The 20,045-nt window shown below is 53.2% G+C and overlaps 1 protein-coding gene across 2 annotated transcripts; it reads left to right on the top strand.

Moving 5' to 3' along the window:
- Nucleotides 1–5,095: 5,095 nt before the first annotated feature.
- LOC149430865 (osteocalcin-like) lies at nucleotides 5,096–18,390 on the top strand. 2 transcript variants are annotated; one of them, XM_089665975.1, is made up of 4 exons: nucleotides 5,100–5,867; nucleotides 7,825–7,866; nucleotides 13,688–13,760; nucleotides 17,892–18,390. In XM_089665975.1, the coding sequence occupies exons 1-4, from the start codon at nucleotides 5,810–5,812 to the stop codon at nucleotides 18,019–18,021; spliced, it is 303 nt and encodes a 100-aa protein (XP_089522101.1). In that variant the 5' UTR covers nucleotides 5,100–5,809; the 3' UTR covers nucleotides 18,022–18,390. The 2 variants fall into 2 exon arrangements, with proteins under 2 accessions (XP_089522102.1, XP_089522101.1); XM_089665976.1 differs by lacking the exon at nucleotides 7,825–7,866 and having other exon boundaries at nucleotides 5,096–5,867.
- The last annotated feature ends 1,655 nt before the right edge of the window (nucleotides 18,391–20,045 follow it).

The following is a 20,045-nucleotide window of genomic DNA, read 5'->3' on the forward strand; positions in this document are numbered from 1 at the left end:
AGGGCTCCTCTACCAGTCCCTGGGGGGAGGGGGGGGGGGCTCCTCTACCTGTCCCTGGGGGGCTCCTCTACCTGTCCCTGGGGGGAGGGGAGGGCTCCTCTACCAGTCCCTGGGGGGAGGGGGGGGGGGCTCCTCTACCTGTCCCTGGGGGGGCTCCTCTACCTGTCCCTGGGGGGAGGGGGGGCTCCTCTACCTGTCCCTGGGGGGGCTCCTCTACCTGTCCCTGGGGGGAGGGGAGGGCTCCTCTACCAGTCCCTGGGGGGAGGGGAGGGCTCCTCTACCTGTCCCTGGGGGGGCTCCTCTACCTGTCCCCAGGGGGAGGGGAGGGCTCCTCTACCTGTCCCTAGGGGGAGCGGAGGGCTCCTCTACCTGTCCCTAGGGGGGGGCTCCTCTACCTGTCCCTGGGGGGAGCGGAGGGCTTCTCTACCTGTCCCTGGGGGGAGGGGGGGGCTCCTCTACCTGTCCCTGGGGGGAGCGGAGGGCTCCTCTACCTGTCCCTGGGGGGCTCCTCTACCTGTCCCTGGGGGGAGGGGGGGCTCCTCTACCTGTCCCTGGGGGGGCTCCTCTACCTGTCCCCAGGGGGAGGGGAGGGCTCCTCTACCTGTCCCTGGGGGGAGCGGAGGGCTCCTCTACCTGTCCCTAGGGGGAGCGGAGGGCTCCTCTACCTGTCCCTGGGGGGGGCTCCTCTACCTGTCCCTGGGGGGAGCGGAGGGCTCCTCTACCTGTCCCTGGGGGGAGGGGAGGGCTCCTCTACCTGTCCCCTGGGGGGAGGAGGGGCTCCTCTACCTGTCCCTGGGGGAGGGGGGCTCCTCTACCTGTCCCTGGGGGGAGGGGTGGGCTCCTCTACCTGTCCCTGGGGGAGGGGGGCTCCTCTACCTGTCCCTGGGGGGAGGGGTGGGCTCCTCTACCCCCCTACTAACCTCTACCCCCCCCCCACTAACCTCTACCCCCCTACTAACCTCTATCCCCCCCCACTAACCTCTACCCCCCCCCACTAACCTCTAATCCCCCCCCACTAACCTCTACCCCCCCCACTAACCTCTACCCCCCCCCCCACTAACCTCTACCCCCCTACTAACCTCTATCCCCCCCCACTAACCTCTACCCCCCCCCACTAACCTCTCCCCCCCCCCACTAACCTCTATCCCCCCCCACTAACCTCTACCCCCCCACTAACCTCTATCCCCCCCCACTAACCTCTATTCCCCCCCACTAACCTCTACCCCCCCCCACTAACCTCTACCCCCCCCCCCACTAACCTCTATTCCCCCCCACTAACCTCTACCCCCCCCCCCCACTAACCTCTATTCCCCCCCTACTAACCTCTATCCCCCCCCACTAACCTTTACCCCCCCCCCACTAACCTCTATTCCCCCCCACTAACCTCTATTCCCCCCCTACTAACCTCTATCCCCCCCCCCCACTAACCTCTATTCCCCCTACTTTCCACCCCCCCCCCACTAACTTCTTTTCCCCTTCTTGCCCCTCCCACTAACCTCTACTTGTCCCCCCCTACTAACCTACATTTTCCCTACTTGCCCCCCAACTAACCTCTATTCCCCCTACTCCCCCCCCCAACTAACCTCTATTCCCCCTACTCCCCCCCCCCCCCACTAACCTCTATTTCCCTACTTGCCCCCCAACTAACCTCTATTCCCCCTACTCCCCCCCCCCACTAACCTCTATTTCCCTACTTGCCCCCCCAACTAACCTCTATTCCCCCTACTCCCCCCCCACTAACTTAAATTCCCCTACTTGTTCCCCCCCCACCCCACTAACCTCTATTCCCCTACTTCCCCCCCGACTAACCCATTCACTCCTTGTTCTAATTAATTTACCTTTTTTTTTTTTCCCCCCCAGAAGGCATTTATTTGATTCCGGGCTCCACCTCAGATCCATCCTCTGTATTAGAGGGCTGGTGACCCCCCCCCTCCCCCCCCATGCCTGAATCCAGCCTAGAGCCCCGGAATCAAGATGCGCCCCCTATCCAGGCACTGATCTCCCCACCCCCCACACAATGGCGTCGTCCTCCTAGAACAATCCTTGGAAGTCCTGCAGCAGCTCCTTAACCTGCAGTGCAGACCGCAGCGCACCCTGAACCGCATGAAGTGGGAGCCGCGGCGCCACCTCCTGGCTGTAGAGAGGCAGCTGAAAATTGTGGTCAGGCAAGTTCGCCGCAACCATCTGTGGCAGAACCGCCGTCTACAAAACGTGATGCGTGTGTTCCGGTGCCAAGGCCTGTGGGTGGAGCGCGCCGTGACAGACGTGTACTCCACCATGGACCAGTCCATGGCCATGATGGGGGGGAGACCGGCCCATGGAGGCCCCAGCCAAGGGCAGAACTCGGCTGAGCCAAGAGGATCCCCCCAGGGGCCCGGGGACAGCATACCAGCAAAAGAAGACACCAACGTGGCCACATAGGACACGACCAAGAGGATCCCCCCAGGGGCCCGGGGACCGCATACCAGCAAAAGAAGACACCAACGTGGCCACATAGGACACGGCCAAGAGAATCCCCCCAGGGGCCCGGGGACCGCATACCAGCAAAGGAAGACACCAACGTGGCCACATAGGACACGGCCAAGAGAATCCCCCCAGGGGCCCGGGGACCGCATACCAGCAAAGGAAGACACCAACGTGGCCACATAGGACACGGCCAAGAGGGACCCCCCAGGGGCCCGGGGACCGCATACCAGCAAAGGAAGACACCAACGTGGCCACATAGGACACAGCCAAGAGGATCCCCCCAGGGGCCCGGGGACAGCATACCAGCAAAGGAAGACACCAATGTGGCCACATAGGACACGGCCAAGAGAATCCCCCCAGGGGCCCGGGGACCGCATACCAGCAAAGGAAGACACCAACGTGGCCACATAGGACATGGCCAAGAGGATCCCCCCAGGGGCCCGGGGACAGCATACCAGCAAAGGAAGACACCAACGTGGCCGCATAGGACACGGCCAAGAGGATCCCCCCAGGGGCCCGGGGACAGCATACCAGCAAAGGAAGACACCAACGTGGCCGCATAGGACACGGCCAAGAGGATCCCCCCAGGGGCCCGGGGACCGCATACCAGCAAAGGAAGACACCAACGTGGCCACATAGGACATGGCCAAGAGGGACCCCCCAGGGGCCCGGGGACCGCATACCAGCAAAGGAACATGCCAACAAGGCCACATAGGACACGGCCAAGAGGGACCCCTGGACCAAGTGGACCCCCCCCCCCCCCATCCCAGGAAGGGCTGTTTTTTGTTTGTCTCTTTTTGGAATATAAATTCGTCCTCTTCGGGGGTCACTTGTATTCAGTAAAAGGAAAACCATTTCAGTTCTACAAGTTGTCTGTTTGTTATTCAAATCCTAACGGCAGGAATCCGCGGTAAGAAAATTGAGGTCTTCCGTACAAGTGGAAGCGATGCAGTGTGCGTGGGCCCTTGTAGCCACGCCCTGCCGCCCAGAGCAAGCGTCCCCACGCCCTGCCGCCCGGAAGGAGCGTCCCCACGCCCTGCCGCCCGGAAGGAGCGTCCCCACGCCCTGCCGCCCGGAAGGAGCGTCCCCACGCCCTGCCGCCCGGAAGGAGCGTCCCCACGCCCTGCCGCCCGGAAGGAGCGCCCCACGCCCTGCCACCTGGCTTAGCGAATGACAGTAGAGAGTCCCACGTTTACTAACACACGGCTCTGTACACGGAGAAGGGATGTCTGGTTTTTGTTTTCTCCCTGCAAAGCAAAAGTTCCCACCCGGTGTCAGTTTGCACCACATTTCCCTCCACACTAATGGCTGATTACCACCATTACTAGTATAAAAAAAATAATAATTCCAGTATACAGTATATACCGCGGTTTGTAGACGCGATAACACACCCCAATCCATATATACTACAAAGACACCGACCAGAATACACTGGGGCCAAAATTGATAAAGAAATTTGATTTTAAAAAAAAATGTATTTGATGTTTTATAACCGAAAGTAAAAAATCCCGCTTTTTAAACATTTTTCATTTTATTACGACGCCTTTTCTGTATTCCTCAGCAGGAGCAGATTTCCCTTGATGGCTGTAATCTCATCTCTGCAATGAGGAAGCGCCGCCGCCTACGACCCTGAAACGCGTTGCTCGCAGTACGAATAAAGTAACATGTAACTAATTTTTACTGAAGGTTGCTGTAAAATACAAATAAAGTAACACTTCTTTTTACTGAAGGTTGCTAATTATAATGACGCCTTTTCACATCTGTATTCTCCATCGGGGGGGGGGGGGAATCTGATCTCCGCAACGAAGAAGCGGCGTCACCTACAACCCTGAAACGCGTTGCTCACATTATGAATAAAGTAACATGGAACTTTTTTTTTTTTTTTTTTTTTCCCTGAGGGTTGCTGATTATTGGTTGGCCTTTTCACATCTGTTTTCCCCATCGGGGGGAAATTTCCCTTGATGGCTGCAATCTCATCTCTGCAATGAGGAAGCGGCGTCGCCTACAACCCTGAAATGCGTTGCTCGCAGTACAAATAAAGCAACATGTAATTCTTTTTTTTTTTTTTTTACTAAAGGTTGCTGATTCTTTCACCTTTTCACATCTGTTTTCCCCATCGGGGGGGATATTTCCCTTGATGGCTGCAATCTCATCTCTGCAGCGAGGAAGCGGCACCGCCTGGAACCCTGAAACGCGTTGATCGCAGAACGAAGTACATTTTATTACTGCAAGTTGCTGATTATTTCGCCTTTTCACATCTGTATTCCCCATCGGGAGGAGATTTCCTTTGCTGGCTGTAATCTCATCTCTGTAATGAAGACTTTTGTTTGCTACGTGTCCCCCCCCCCCCCCCCTTCCCGTGACACGTCCGCCAGACCGAAATAATAAAGAACAAAAAAAAAGAAACAAAGTAACAGAATAAGTTCTGTCCTATACATGTGGTGTCTTCTAGCACACGTATGACGGACGAATCCCTCAGGAGCCGCGGGGCGATAGGGCGGCTTCCAGACCCTCCGGATCCCCCTTCTCCAAGCATGAGCCGCCCCCCCCAGGAATTTGGCGAGCGACGCTCCAGCACACGGTGCCGTTATATAAGAGGACGTAACGCAGAACAGACCCAGTCCCTGCTGACTGCCAGACACTCTCCAGCTGGGGGAGCGCAGCGAGCGACAGGAGGAATACGACGCGCAGCGACAGGAGGGATACGACGCGCAGCGACAGGAGGGATACGACGCGCAGCGACAGGAGGGATACGACGCGCAGCGACAGGAGGGATACGACGCGCTGCGACAGGAGGGATACGACGCGCTGCGACAGGAGGGATACGACGCGCTGCGACAGGCGGGATACGACGCGCAGCGACAGGAGGGATACGACGCGCAGCGACAGGAGGGATACGACGCGCTGCGACAGGAGGGATACGACGCGCAGCGACAGGAGGGATACGACGCGCAGCGACAGGAGGGATACGACGCGCAGCGACAGGAGGGATACGACGCGCAGCGACAGGAGGACTACGACGCGCAGCGACAGGAGGACTACGACGCGCAGCGACAGGAGGGATACGACGCGCAGCGACAGGAGGGATACGACGCGCAGCGACAGGAGGGATACGACGCGCAGCGACAGGAGGGATACGACGCGCTGCGACAGGAGGGATACGACGCGCAGCGACAGGAGGAACACGACGCGCAGCGACAGGAGGGATACGACGCGCAGCGACAGGAGGGATACGACGCGCAGCGACAGGAGGGATACGACGCGCAGCGACAGGAGGGATACGACGCGCAGCGACAGGAGGGATACGACGAGCAGCGACAGGAGGGATACGACGCGCACCGCCATGAAGGGGCTCATTGTCCTGACGCTGCTGGGGATGGCGGCCGTCCTGACCCAACAAGGTGGGAGGATTTCAGCAGCTCTCAGCTTTTATTTCAACTTTTTCCCGCACCTTTTTCAGCACCTTTTCCCGCACCCTGAGATACAAAATCCTAATCGGAATTCATGTTTGCCGGGAAGAGCTGATCGTTACATAGTCGCAGCTTCGCTTGTCGCTAATCCTTCCTGCTTTGTGTCACGGCGGCTGCGCTTTACTGCTCTGTCAATGACAATCAGATCAGGGCTGGAACACGCTGCAGTCCCCATGTCATTGCTTTTATTTCTGCAGTCGTTCAGCATGGATGCTGACTGCACTGTCTGCACACAAGTCATCAATAGTGGCAGGACTGCAAATCTTTAGATGATTGGGTAAAGGAGTGCAGTCTGAATGTGTCATGATTTATACCCGAGAGGACAGGGTGAACATGCAAAACTGCACCACCCCCCCCAAAAAAAAAAAAATCTAGCACTAATCTGCATGCTTACCCCCCCCCCCCCCCCCGAAGCATTAATTCCCTCCCCAGTACAAATCTGCCACCTTGCTGAAATTACCCCTCCCAACAGAAATCTTTGCCCCCCCCCCAAAAAAGAAAATTTCCCTCCCAGCACAAATTCCCCCCCACCCATCTCGACTCCTAGCACAAATCCTCTCCCACAAACTTCCCCTCCTAGCACCCCCCAGTACCCCCTCCTAGCACAAATCCCCCCTCCCCCAACCATATGACCTCTTCTAGCACAAACCACCCAAATCACTTCTAGCACACATTTTCTTCCCCCCACCCAACACAATCCCCCCCCCCCTCCAAATCACCAATCCTAGCACCTCCTCTCACATTTACCCTCCCCCAACCCTCTGCCTGCCCCCAAATTCCCTATGCAATACCATCATTATATAATCACTGGGTCTCTGTGCTTCCCTATGCAATACCATCATTATATAATCACTGGGTCTCTGTGCTTCCCTATGCAATACCATCATTATATAATCACTGGGTCTCTGTGCTTCCCTATGCAATGCAGCTGGCTATAGCTTCCTGGAAACGTCAAAGCTGAAGTTTAATCTGCTTGTATTTTGCCTTCCCAGGTCCTCCCCTGCACCCCCTCCCCCAACATGTTAACATATTTAAGTAAAACTGTTCCAATTTCATGACATATCCTATTTTAGATGTAGTGATGTCATCACTGGGTCTCTGTGCTTCTCTATGCAAGGCAGGCATGTCACAACTCCTGGGAGGAGCTGGTTGGGTTCTCTGGATGCCTCAGTAACCCTTTCCAGAGCCCTCGGTCCTGATACAAGCAGTGGGAGGAGTTATGTAAATATCACAATGCTTTGATCAATATGGAGGAGTGGGTGTTCCTAGGTAGGCTGTATTTGCATACATAACACCCCCATGTGATGCTGAGCCTCACTGATTGGAAGGACTGAAATCCAATGAATGAAAGGGGCGGGCCAGGAACAGTCAGGCTGGGGGAGGAAGGAGCTAGATGATGCTGGATGTCAACCAGCCAGGAAATAAGACAGGCTCCTATGAATAAAAGGGGCGGGGCCAGGGACAGTCAGGCTGGGGGAGGAAAGTGCTAGATGACGCTGGGCGTCCTCCAGCCAGGAAATAAGGTGGGCTCCTATGAATGAAAGGGGCGGGGCCAGGGACAGTCAGGCTGGCAGAGGAAAGGGGTGGGGCCAGGGACAGTCAGGCTGGGAGAGGAAAGGGCTAGATGATGCTGGACGTCTTCCAGCCAGGAAATGAGGCGGGCTCCTATGAATGAAAGGGGCGGGACCAGGGACAGTCAGGCTGAGGGAGGAAAGCGCTAGATGATGCCGGACGTCCTCCAGCCAGGAAAGGAGGCGGAGCTCTCTCTGACTGGCTGCAGCTTCTAATGCACATTGTGAGAAGCTCCCAGTGTGCGGTGAGTTTCAGTGAAGCGAGGGGATCAGCATGACAACCAGAACAGAAACCTTCTCTTTTTATGTCCCTCCAGGTCCCGCGCCTCAGAAATCAAGAAAAGCGATCGACGCTGAAGGTGAACCAATCACAGCCTTCCTTTCCCATGATTGCTTTGCCCTGAATCCATCATCATGAAAGCCGCATAAAACAAACATTTATTATATATATCCTCATTATGCAGCTTACAAACGCTCAGACGGGACGGCTGCATTCGCTTTCTTTCTTTTATTTTTCACCTGGCGATCCGGCCAGTAAGTCTGTTGTTTTCAGAAGAACAAGCTGTCCTGCAGATGTAGCAGTTTACAGGGATGAGACAAAACATTGGCGGGGGGGGGGGGGGGGGGGCTGACAATGATCAGCGTTTATTGATTTAAAACCTTTTATCCCAAAACGGAATAAATACATTCAGGCCCCCCCCCCCCCCCCCCCCGGGCGCTCCATCTGTCCGGTGTTCATTTGTCCGTTTACGGGTGAAAAACGACCCCCCCCCATGTATTTCTATGGACTTACGGATGTAAACGAATGAACATCTTTATACATCCATTAATGCATCCGTTAACATCTGTTTTTTTTAACGGAAGAAAACCCTATTTTTCTTCCACAAAAAACCCGTAACGGATGAAAAGCGGATGTCAACGGATGTAAACGGATGAAGAAATGGATGAAAAACAGATGTAGAAGGATTAAAAATGGATGTAAATGGAGGAAAACGGCCATAAATGGATGTAAACGGATGTCAATGGATGTAAACGGATGAAAAATGGACCAAAACCGGATGCAAACGTAAAAAATGGATGTAAACGGATGAAAATGGACCAAAACCGGATGTACACTGATGTAAAACGGATGTCAATGGATGTAAACGGATGAAGAAATGGATGAAAAACAGATGTAGAAGGATTAAAAATGGATTTAAATGGAGGAAAACGGCCATAAATGGATGTAAACGGATGAAACAATAGATGAAGAAACGAATATCAACTGATGTAAACGGACCAAACATGGATGTAAACAGATGAAAAATGGATGAAACATCGTATGAAGAAGCGGATGTCAACAGATGGAAATGGATGTAAATGGACCAAAAACAAATGTAAACGGATGTAAAGGGGTGAAAACAGACATAAATGGATGTAAAGCAGATGAAAATGAATAAAACAGATGAAGAAATTGATGTCAACTGATGTCAATGGTTTTAAACAGACCAAAAACGGATATAAACAAACCAAAAAACGGATGAAAAACTGGATGTAAACGGATGAAAATGGATGTAAATGGACCAAAAACAGATGTAAATGGGGGAAACGGACATAAATAGATGTAAAACGGATGTAAACAGATGAAGAAACGGATGTAAACAGATCAAACACGAATGGAAACAGATGAGAAAACGGATGAAGAAACAGATGTCAGTGAATGTAAACGGATGAAAAATGGATGAAAAACGGATGAAGAAACGATGTCAATGAATGTAAACGGATGAAAAATGGATGAAAAACGGATGAAGAAACGATGTCAACGGATGTAAAAACGTGACTGAACTGATGGAAAAAACGGAACCTCCCATGTGAGCGGACCCTAAGGGATTATAAAGTAATAGCTGCAGTTTGCCTTCGATGTGTTGGTGTATCTAAATCTGCTAGTCTGTGTAACACTCCCCTCCCTCCAGGCTGACAATGCTGCTGTCCAAAGGTGCCCCCTGTGCTCCGTCCTCCAGAGTGGGGGCGCTCTAATGTAGGAGGGGTGTTACTGGCCAGATCAGCAGGTGACAACAGAGGGGAAAAAAGAAAACGAATGCAGCCACCACATCTAATGATCGGTGAGGTGTGATAGATGAGATTTCTGGTTTTGGGTTTAATACGTTTATAATATACACGGCTCCAAAAACTGAAAGGAAGACTTTGTAGTCCGAAGTCCATGACACTCCCGGGATATGGATCTGGTCAGGGAAGTCGCAGAGGGGAATGTTCATCAGTTTCAGCTGCTTTGGTGTTCATGAAATTAATAGTTGCACTAGATGGGCAACAATGAGACGACCCCCAAAACAGGAATGGGTTTTACAGGTGGAGGACACTGACATTTTTCCCTCCTCATCTTTTCTGTTTTTCACTAGTTTTGCATTTGGCTCGGGTCGGTGTCACTACTGGTAGCATGAGGCCATACCTGGACCCTACAGAGGTTGTACAGGCAGTCCAACTCCTCCAGGATGGCACATCAATACCTGCCATTGCCAGAAGGTTTGCTGTGTCTCCAGCACAGTCTCAAGAGCATGGAGGAGATTCCAGGAGACAAGAGCATGGAGGAGATTCCAGGAGACGAGAGCACGGAGGAGATTCCAGGAGACAAGAGCATGGAGGAGATTCCAGGAGACGAGAGCACGGAGGAGATTCCAGGAGACAAGATCACGGAGGAGATTCCAGGAGACGAGAGCACGGAGGAGATTCCAGGAGACGAGAGCACGGAGGAGATTCCAGGAGACGAGAGCACGGAGGAGATTCCAGGAGACGAGAGCACGGAGGAGATTCCAGGAGACGAGAGCACGGAGGAGATTCCAGGAGACGAGAGCACGGAGGAGATTCCAGGAGACGAGAGCACGGAGGAGATTCCAGGAGACGAGAGCACGGAGGAGATTCCAGGAGACGAGAGCACGGAGGAGATTCCAGGAGACGAGAGCACGGAGGAGATTCCAGCAGACGAGAGCACGGAGGAGATTCCAGCAGACGAGATCACGGAAGAGATTCCAGGAGACGAGATCACGGAAGAGATTCTAGGAGACGAGATCACGGAAGAGATTCCAGGAGACGAGAGCATGGAGGAGATTCCAGGAGACGAGATCACGGAGGAGATTCCAGGAGACGAGAGCACGGAGGAGATTCCAGGAGACGAGATCACGGAGGAGATTCCAGGAGACGAGAGCACGGAGGAGATTCCAGGAGACGAGATCACGGAGGAGATTCCAGGAGACGAGATCACGGAGGAGATTCCAGGAGACGAGATCACGGAGGAGATTCCAGGAGACGAGATCACGGAAGAGATTCCAGGAGACGAGATCACGGAAGAGATTCCAGGAGACGAGATCACGGAAGAGATTCCAGGAGACGAGAGCACGGAGGAGATTCCAGGAGACGAGATCACGGAGGAGATTCCAGGAGACGAGATCACGGAGGAGATTCCAGGAGACGAGAGCACGGAGGAGATTCCAGGAGACGAGATCACGGAGGAGATTCCAGGAGACGAGAGCACGGAGGAGATTCCAGGAGACGAGAACACGGAGGAGATTCCAGGAGACGAGAGCACGGAGGAGATTCCAGGAGACGAGAGCACGGAGGAGATTCCAGGAGACAGGCAGTTCCTCTAGGAGAGCTGGACAGGGCTGTAGAAGGTCCTTAACCCATCAGCAGGACCGGTATCTGCTCCTTTGTGCAAGGAGGAACAGGATGAGCCCTGACAGAGCCCTACAAAATGACCCCCAGCAGGCCACTGGTGTGAATGTCTCTGACCAATCAGAAACAGACTTCATTATTATTATTATTATTATTATTATTATACAGTATTTATAAATAGTTCGCTCAGCGCTGTACATTACAGAGGGGGACAGAACATGTGACAGAACAATACCAATACAATGTGATACATGAGGGGTTCGAGGGCCCTGATCCTTGGAGCTTACAATCTAGGAGGGAGGGGATGGTGGCACAGGAGGAGATAGCTGTGGGGGATGGAGTGGTAGGAAGAGTGGAGGAGGTTGGCAGGTTATCAGGGGGTGGGGTAGGCTTCCCTGAAGAGATGGGTTTTCAGGGTGCGCCTAAAGGAGAGGAGAGTAGGTGATAATCTGATGGGTTGGGGCAGGGAGTTCCAGAGGATGGGGGACACCCTGGAGAAGTCCTGGAGGCGGGCATGGGAGGAGGACACCAGGGAACTAGAGAGAAGGAGGTCTTGTGAGGAGCGGAGTGTGCGTGTTGGGTGGTACTTGGATATTAGGTCAGTGATGTAGTTCGGGGCAGTATGGTGGACGGCTTTGTACGTCAGTGTTAGGATTTTGATTTGATCCGTTGCGCAATCGGAAGCCAGTGGAGGGATTGGCAGAGGGGGGTGGAGGACACTGAGTGGAGGCCAGTGGAGGGATTGGCAGAGGGGGGTGGTGGAGACAGAGCGGTTGGAAAGGTGTATGAGTCTGGCAGCTGTATTCAGGATGGACTGAAGCGGGGATAGCCTGTGGCGAGGCAGGCCAGTGAGGAGGGAGTTGCAGTAGTTGAGTCGTGATATGATGAGGGAGTGGATGAGCTGTTTAGTGGTTTCTGGGGTTAGGAACGTGCGGATTTTGGCGATGTTGCGGAGGTGGAGTCTGCATGTTGCGGAGGTGGAGTCTGCATGTTGCGGAGGTGGAGTCTGCATGTTGCGGAGGTGGAGTCTGCACGAGTTTGTTAAAGATTGGACTTGGGGCTGGAAGGATATGTTGTAGTCCAGAATGACACCAAGTACTCTGGCCTGCGGGGCGGGTTTGATGGTGGCCTGAGGGCCCGACGTCCTCTAGTGGGCCCTGTGCTCACTGCCCGGCACCATAGAGCTGGATTGGCATTTGCCATTGAACACCAGAATTGGCAGGTCCACCACTGGCACCCTGTGCTTTTCACAGATGAGAGCAGGGTCCCCCTGAGCACATGTGACAGACATGAAAGGGTCTGGAGAAGCCGTGGAGAACATTCTGCTGCCTGTAACATGGTTCAGCATGACCGTTGTGGTGGTGGGTCAGTGATGGTCTGGGGAGGCATCTCCATGGAGGGACGCACAGACCTCTAAAGGCTAGACAATGGCACCCTGACTGCCATTAGGTATCGGGATGAAATCCTTGGACCCATTGTCAGATCCTACGCAGGTGCAGTGGGTCCTGGGTACCTCCTGGTGCAGGGGGTCCTGGGTTCCTCCTGGTGCAGTGGGTCCTGGGTTCCTCCTGGTGTAGTGGGTCCTGGGTTCCTCATGGTGCAGTGGGTCCTGGGTTCCTCCTGGTGCAGTGGGTCCTGGGTTCCTCCTGGTGCAGTGGGTCCTGGGTACCTCCTGGTGCCGTGGGTCCTGAGTACCTCCTGGTGCCGTGGGTCCTGGGTACCTCCTGGTGCAGTGGGTCCTGGGTACCTCCTGGTGCAGTGGGTCCTGGGTTCCTCCTGGTGCAGTGGGTCCTGGGTTCCTCCTGGTGCAGTGGGTCCTGGGTTCCTCCTGGTGCAGTGGGTCCTGGGTTCCTCCTGGTGCAGTGGGTCCTGGGTTCCTCCTGGTGCAGGACAAAGCCCGGCCTCATGTGGGGAGAGTATGCAGGAAGTTCCTGGAGGATGAAGGAATTGATACCATTGAATGGCCCCCACGCTCTCCTGACCTAAATCCCATAGAACCCCTCTGGGATGTCATGTTTCGGTCCATCCGACGCCCCCAGGTTACACCTCAGACTGTCCAGGAGCTCAGTGATGCCCTGGTCCAGATCTGGGAGGAAATCCCCCAGGACACCATCCGTGGTCTCATTAGGAGCCTCCCCCGACGTTGTCAGGCATACATACAAGCACGTGGGGGCCACACAGACTACTGAGGACCATTCTGAGTTGCTGCAATGACATTTCAGCCAAATAGACTCGCCTGCTGCATCATTTCTTCACTTTGATCTTCGGGGTGTCTGTGAATTCAGTCCTCTGTAGGTCGATCATTTCCATCCAATGATGGGGCGTCCTTACATTCCTCACCCATCCCCCGTCCATGTCAGTATAGAGATCCAGCAGGAGATTCCTCCCCATTGGGATCTGATGGGTTCTCAGAGTCGTCCTTTCATGTTTTTTGGGCCGTGTATATAAAAGTGAAATATGTTATTATTGATTACAATCAGATCGATATTTCTGGACGCGTTTTACTTCTTCCAGACGTGAAGATGGCGAGGAGCTCAGCACATTCCCTCATCAAACGACACAAACGAGTCTACGACTATTATGAGAGGTAAGTCCACCATACGGAGCATGAAGAGGTCACTGCCGGAGGACTCCTCTCCTTCCTCTATAACTCCTCTCCTGAAATACTCTGCGCTGCTGGAGGACTCCTCTCCTTCCTCTATAACTTTCCTCTCCTGAAATACTCTGCACTGCTGGAGGACTCCTCTCCTTCCTCTATAACTCCTCTCCTGAAATACTCTGCTCTGCTGGAGGACTCCTCTCCTTCCTCTATAACTCCTCTCCTGAAATACTCTGCACTGCTGGAGGACTCCTCTCCTTCCTCTATAACTCTCCTCTCCTGAAATACTCTGCGCTGCTGGAGGACTCCTCTCCTTCCTCTATAACTCTCCTCTCCTGAAATACTCTGCGCTGCTGGAGGACTCCGCTCCTTCCTATATAACTCTCCTCTCCTGAAATACTCTGCACTGCTGGAGGACTCCGCCCCTTCCTCTATAACTCTCCTCTCCTGAAATACTCTGCGCTGCTGGAGGACTCCTCTCCTTCCTCTATAACTCCTCTCCTGAAATACTCTGCGCTGCTGGAGGACTCCTCTCCTTCCTCTATAACTCCTCTCCTGAAATACTCTGCGCTGCTGGAGGACTCCGCTCCTTCCTCTATAACTCTCCTCTCCTGAAATACTCTGCTCTGCTGGAGGACTCCGCTCCTTCCTCTATAACTCTCCTCTCCTGAAATACTCTGCTCTGCTGGAGGACTCCGCTGCTTCCTCTATAACTCTCCTCTCCTGAAATACTCTGCACTGCTGGAGGACTCCGCTCCTTCCTCTATAACTCCTCTCCTGAAGTACTCTGCACTGCTGGAGGACTCCTCTCCTTCCTCTATAACTCCTCTCCTGAAATACTCTGCGCTGCTGGAGGACTCCTCTCCTTCCTCTATAACTCTCCTCTCCTGAAATACTCTGCACTGCTGGAGGACTCCGCTCCTTCCTCTATAAACTCCTCTCCTGAAATACTCTGCGCTGCTGGAGGACTCCGCTCCTTCCTCTATAACTCTCCTCTCCTGAAATACTCTGCGCTGCTGGAGGACTCCGCTCCTTCCTCTATAACTCTCCTCTCCTGAAATACTCTGCGCTGCTGGAGGACTCCTCTCCTTCCTCTATAGCTCTCCTCTCCTGAAATACTCTGCACTGCCGGAGGGACTCCGCCCCTTCCTCTATAACTCCTCTCCTGAAATACTCTGCACTGCTGGAGGACTCCGCTCCTTCCTCTATAACTCCTCTCCTGAAATACTCTGCTCTGCTGGAGGACTCCTCTCCTTCCTCTATAACTCTCCTCTCCTGAAATACTCTGCGCTGCTGGAGGACTCCTCTCCTTCCTCTATAACTCCTCTCCTGAAATACTCTGCTCTGCTGGAGGACTCCGCTCCTTCCTCTATAACTCCTCTCCTGAAATACTCTGCACTGCTGGAGGACTCCGCTCCTTCCTCTATAACTCTCCTCTCCTGAAATACTCTGCACTGCCGGAGGACTCCTCTCCTTCCTCTATAACTCCTCTCCTGAAATACTCTGCACTGCTGGAGGACTCCGCTCCTTCCTCTATAACTCCTCTCCTGAAATACTCTGCACTGCTGGAGGACTCCTCCCTTTCCTCTATAACTCCTCTCCTGAAATACTCTGCACTGCTGGAGGACTCCTCTCCTTCCTCTATAACTCTCCTCTCCTGAAATACTCTGCGCTGCTGGAGGACTCCTCTCCTTCCTCTATAACTCCTCTCCTGAAATACTCTGCACTGCTGGAGGACTCCTCTCCTTCCTCTATAACTCTCCTCTCCTGAAATACTCTGCACTGCTGGAGGACTCCTCTCCTTCCTCTCCTCTCCTCTCCTCTCCTGAAATACTCTGCTCTGCTGGAGGACTCCGCTCCTTCCTCTATAACTCTCCTCTCCTGAAATACTCTGCACTGCTGAAGGACTCCTCTCCTTCCTCTATAACTCCTCTCCTGAAATACTCTGCACTGCTGGAGTACTCCACTCCTTCCTCTATAACTCCTCTCCTGAAATACTCTGCACTGCTGAAGGACTCCTCTCCTTCCTCTATAACTCTCCTCTCCTGAAATACTCTGCGCTGCTGGAGGACTCCTCTCCTTTTTCTATAACTCTCCTCTCCTGAAATACTCTGCACTGCTGGAGGACTCCTCTCCTTCCTCTCCTCTCCTCTCCTGAAATACTCTGCTCTGCTGGAGGACCCCGCTCCTTCCTCTATAACTCTCCTCTCCTGAAATACTCTGCACTGCCGGAGGACTCCGCTCCTTCCTCTATAACTCTCCTCTCCTGAAATACTCTGCTCTGCTGGAGGACTCCGCTCCTTCCTCTATAACTCTCCTCTCCTGAAATACTCTGCACTGCCGGAGGACTCCGCTCCTTCCTCTATAACTCTCCTCTCCTGAAATACTCTGCGCTGCTGGAGGACTCCTCTCCTTCCTCTATAACTCTCCTCTCCTGAAATACTCTGCGCTGCTGGAGGACTCCTCTCCTTCCTCTATAACTCCTCTCCTGAAATACTCTGCACTGCTGGAGGACTCCTCTCCTTCCTCTATAACTCTCCTCTCCTGAAATACTCTGCACTGCTGGAGGACTCCGCTCCTTCCTCTATAACTCTCCTCTCCTGAAATACTCTGCACTGCTGGAGGACTCCTCTCCTTCCTCTCCTCTCCTGAAATACTCTGCTCTGCTGGAGGACCCCGCTCCTTCCTCTATAACTCTCCTCTCCTGAAATACTCTGCGCTGCTGGAGGACCCCGCTCCTTCCTCTATAACTCCTCTCCTGAAATACTCTGCTCTGCTGGAGGACTCCGCTCCTTCCTCTATAACTCTCCTCTCCTGAAATACTCTGCACTGCCGGAGGACTCCGCTCCTTCCTCTATAACTCTCCTCTCCTGAAATACTCTGCACTGCTGGAGGACTCCTCTCCTTCCTCTATAACTCTCCTCTCCTGAAATACTCTGCGCTGCTGGAGGACTCCTCTCCTTCCTCTATAACTCCTCTCCTGAAATACTCTGCACTGCTGGAGGACTCCTCTCCTTCCTCTATAACTCTCCTCTCCTGAAATACTCTGCACTGCTGGAGGACTCCGCTCCTTCCTCTATAACTCTCCTCTCCTGAAATACTCTGCGCTGCTGGAGGACTCCTCTCCTTCCTCTCCTCTCCTGAAATACTCTGCTCTGCTGGAGGACCCCGCTCCTTCCTCTATAACTCCTCTCCTGAAATACTCTGCGCTGCTGGAGGACCCCGCTCCTTCCTCTATAACTCCTCTCCTGAAATACTCTGCGCTGCTGGAGGACTCCGCTCCTTCCTCTATAACTCCTCTCCTGAAATACTCTGCACTGCTGGAGGACTCCTCTCCTTCCTCTCCTCTCCTCTCCTGAAATACTCTGCGCTGCTGGAGGACTCCGCTCCTTCCTCTATAACTCTCCTCTCCTGAAATACTCTGCTCTGCTGGAGGACTCCGCTCCTTCCTCTATAACTCTCCTCTCCTGAAATACTCTGCACTGCTGGAGGACTCCTCTCCTTCCTCTATAACTCCTCTCCTGAAACACTCTGCTCTGCTGGAGGACTCCGCTCCTTCCTCTATAACTCCTCTCCTGAAATACTCTGCTCTGCTGGAGGACTCCTCTCCTTCCTCTATAACTCTCCTCTCCTGAAATACTCTGCTCTGCTGGAGGACTCCGCTCCTTCCTCTATAACTCTCCTCTCCTGAAATACTCTGCTCTGCTGGAGGACTCCGCTCCTTCCTCTATAACTCCTCTCCTGAAATACTCTGCGCTGCTGGAGGACTCCTCTCCTTCCTCTATAACTCCTCTCCTGAAATACTCTGCACTGCCGGAGGACTCCGCTCCTTCCTCTATAACTCCTCTCCTGAAATACTCTGCACTGCTGGAGGACTCTGCTCCTTCCTCTATAACTTTCCTCTCCTGAAATACTCTGCACTGCTGGAGGACTCTGCTCCTTCCTCTATAACTCCTCTCCTGAAATACTCTGCTCTGCTGGAGGACTCCTCTCCTTCCTCTCCTCTCCTGAAATACTCTGCACTGCTGGAGGACTCCGCTCCTTCCTCTCCTCTCCTGAAATACTCTGCACTGCTGGAGGACTCCTCTCCTTCCTCTATAACTCTCCTCTCCTCTCCAGGTTCTATCTTCCTATAAAGTCCCCCATGGAGGTGAAGAAGGAGCAGTGTGAGAATTATTGGCCCTGTGACCAGCTCTCTGAATGGTTCGGCTTCCACCCGGCTTACCAGACCTACTTTGGACGAGTGTGATGGACGAGGAGATGAGGAAATCCTTCCGACAGCGCCAGCAATACTTCTCCTTCTTCCTTCTCCTTCCTCTTCTTCTTCCTTCTTCTCCTTCTTCTCCTTCTTCCTTCTCCTTCTTCCTTCTCCCTCTTCTTCTTCCTCCTCCTTTCTTCCTGCTTCCTCTTCTTTTTTTCCTCTCTTTTTCCTCTTTCCCCTTTTCCCTCTTTTTTTCCCTCTTTTTCCTCCTTCCACGGCAGACATTTTGGCTTTTGCATCATCAGCTTTTTATTTTGCTGTAATCCTCATTATATTTGCAGCGCAGCCGCACCTTCACAGAACGCGATGGCCGACTCTGTACAAGAAAAAAAAATAAAAATTTTCTCTGCCTAGAAACATTCTTTTCATTATTCTGCCTATATTTTGCCCTTCCTGGTTCCCCTCCCCCCTCATCAACATGCCAATTGCATTTTTAAAAATAAACCCGAATGCATCCGAATTTCCGAATGAGGAACTCAATTAAACGAAAATGTGAAATAACAAAAAGAAATTTCACCCAAAATAATACGAACCAAACTCAAAACGAATTTGGAAACAAAGTGGAACTGTCAACATATTGCTGCCTCTTGCTGATGTCCTTGGAAGCAGAACGCCGGTGACCATGTTATCGCCCCATGTGGTGAGTCTGCGCCCGACCTCCAGCCATCGATTGTTCCTTCTCTCCAGTCTAGGGAAAAGCTATACTTACCCCGTCCTCCTCCTACCTTACCGAAAGTATCGGGCCCCGCCCTTTCCCCGCACATGACCTTTAATGCCCCCCCAGTCGTAGCCCGTAGTGTTCAATATTGAGTTGGCCCCGCCCTTTCCACACACATGACCTTTAATGGCCCCCCCAGTCTTAGTCCGTAGGGTTCAATATTGAGTTGGCCCCGCCCTTTCAACACACATGACCTTTAATGGCCCCCCCAGTCTTAGTCCGTAGGGTTCAATATTGAGTTGGCCCCGCCCTTTCCACACACATGACCTTTAATGGCCCCCCAGTCTTAGTCCATAGGGGTCAATATTGAGTTGGCCCCGCCCTTTCCACACACATGACCTTTAATGGCCTCCCAGTATTAGTCCTTAGGGTTCAATATTGAGTTGGCCCCGCCCTTTGCACACACATGACCTTTAATGGCCCCCCAGTCTTAGTCCATAGGGGTCAATATTGAGTTGGCCCCGCCCTTTCCACACACATGACCTTTAATGGCCTCCCAGTATTAGTCCTTAGGGTTCAATATTGAGTTGGCCCCGCCCTTTGCACACACATGACCTTTAATGGCCCCCCAGTCTTAGTCCATAGGGGTCAATATTGAGTTGGCCCCGCCCTTTCCACACACATGACCTTTAATGGCCTCCCAGTATTAGTCCTTAGGGTTCAATATTGAGTTGGCCCCGCCCTTTCCACACACATGACCTTTAATGGCCCCCCAGTCGTAGTCCGTAGGGTTCAATATTGAGTTGGCCCCGCCCTTCCCACACACATGACCTGTAATGGCCCCCCAGTCTTAGTCCATAGGGTTCAATATTGAGTTGGCCCCGCCCTTTCCACACACATGACCTTTAATGGCCCCCCAGTCTTAGTCCGTAGGGTTCAATATTGAGTTGGCCAAGCCCTTTCCACACACATGACCTTTATTGGCCCCCCCAGTCTTAGTCTATAGGGTTCAATATTGAGTTGGCCCCGCCCTTTGCAGCTATAACAGCTTCAACTCTTCTGGGAAGGCCGTCCACAAGGTTTAGGAGGGTGTCTATGGGAAGGTTGGACCATTCTTCCAGAAGCACATTTGTCAGGTCAGGCACTGATGTCGGGGGAGGAGGCCTGGCTCGCAGTCTCCGCTCTAATTCATCCCAAAGGTGTTCTATGGGGTTGAGGTCAGGACTCTGTGCAGGACAGTCAAGTTCCTCCACCCCAAACTGGCTCCTCCATGTCTTTATGGACCTTGCTTTGTGCACTGGTGGGCAGTCATGTTGGAACAGGAAGGGGCCATCCCCAAACTCCTCCCACAAAG

This window comes from Staurois parvus, unplaced genomic scaffold, assembly GCF_062004578.1.
Source record: "Staurois parvus isolate SC_StPar_1 unplaced genomic scaffold, SC_StPar_1.0 ptg002447l, whole genome shotgun sequence".
NCBI lineage: Eukaryota > Metazoa > Chordata > Amphibia > Anura > Ranidae > Staurois > Staurois parvus.

Bases quoted from the DNA above. Each gene is read 5' to 3' on its own strand.
- LOC149430865 (XM_089665975.1), top strand. From the start codon at position 5,810: ATGAAGGGGCTCATTGTCCTGACGCTGCTGGGGATGGCGGCCGTCCTG. The intron at 5,868-7,824 runs GTGGGAGGATTT...ATGTCCCTCCAG, and splicing joins GGCCGTCCTGACCCAACAAG to GTCCCGCGCCTCAGAAATCA. The intron at 7,867-13,687 runs GTGAACCAATCA...TACTTCTTCCAG, and splicing joins AAAAGCGATCGACGCTGAAG to ACGTGAAGATGGCGAGGAGC.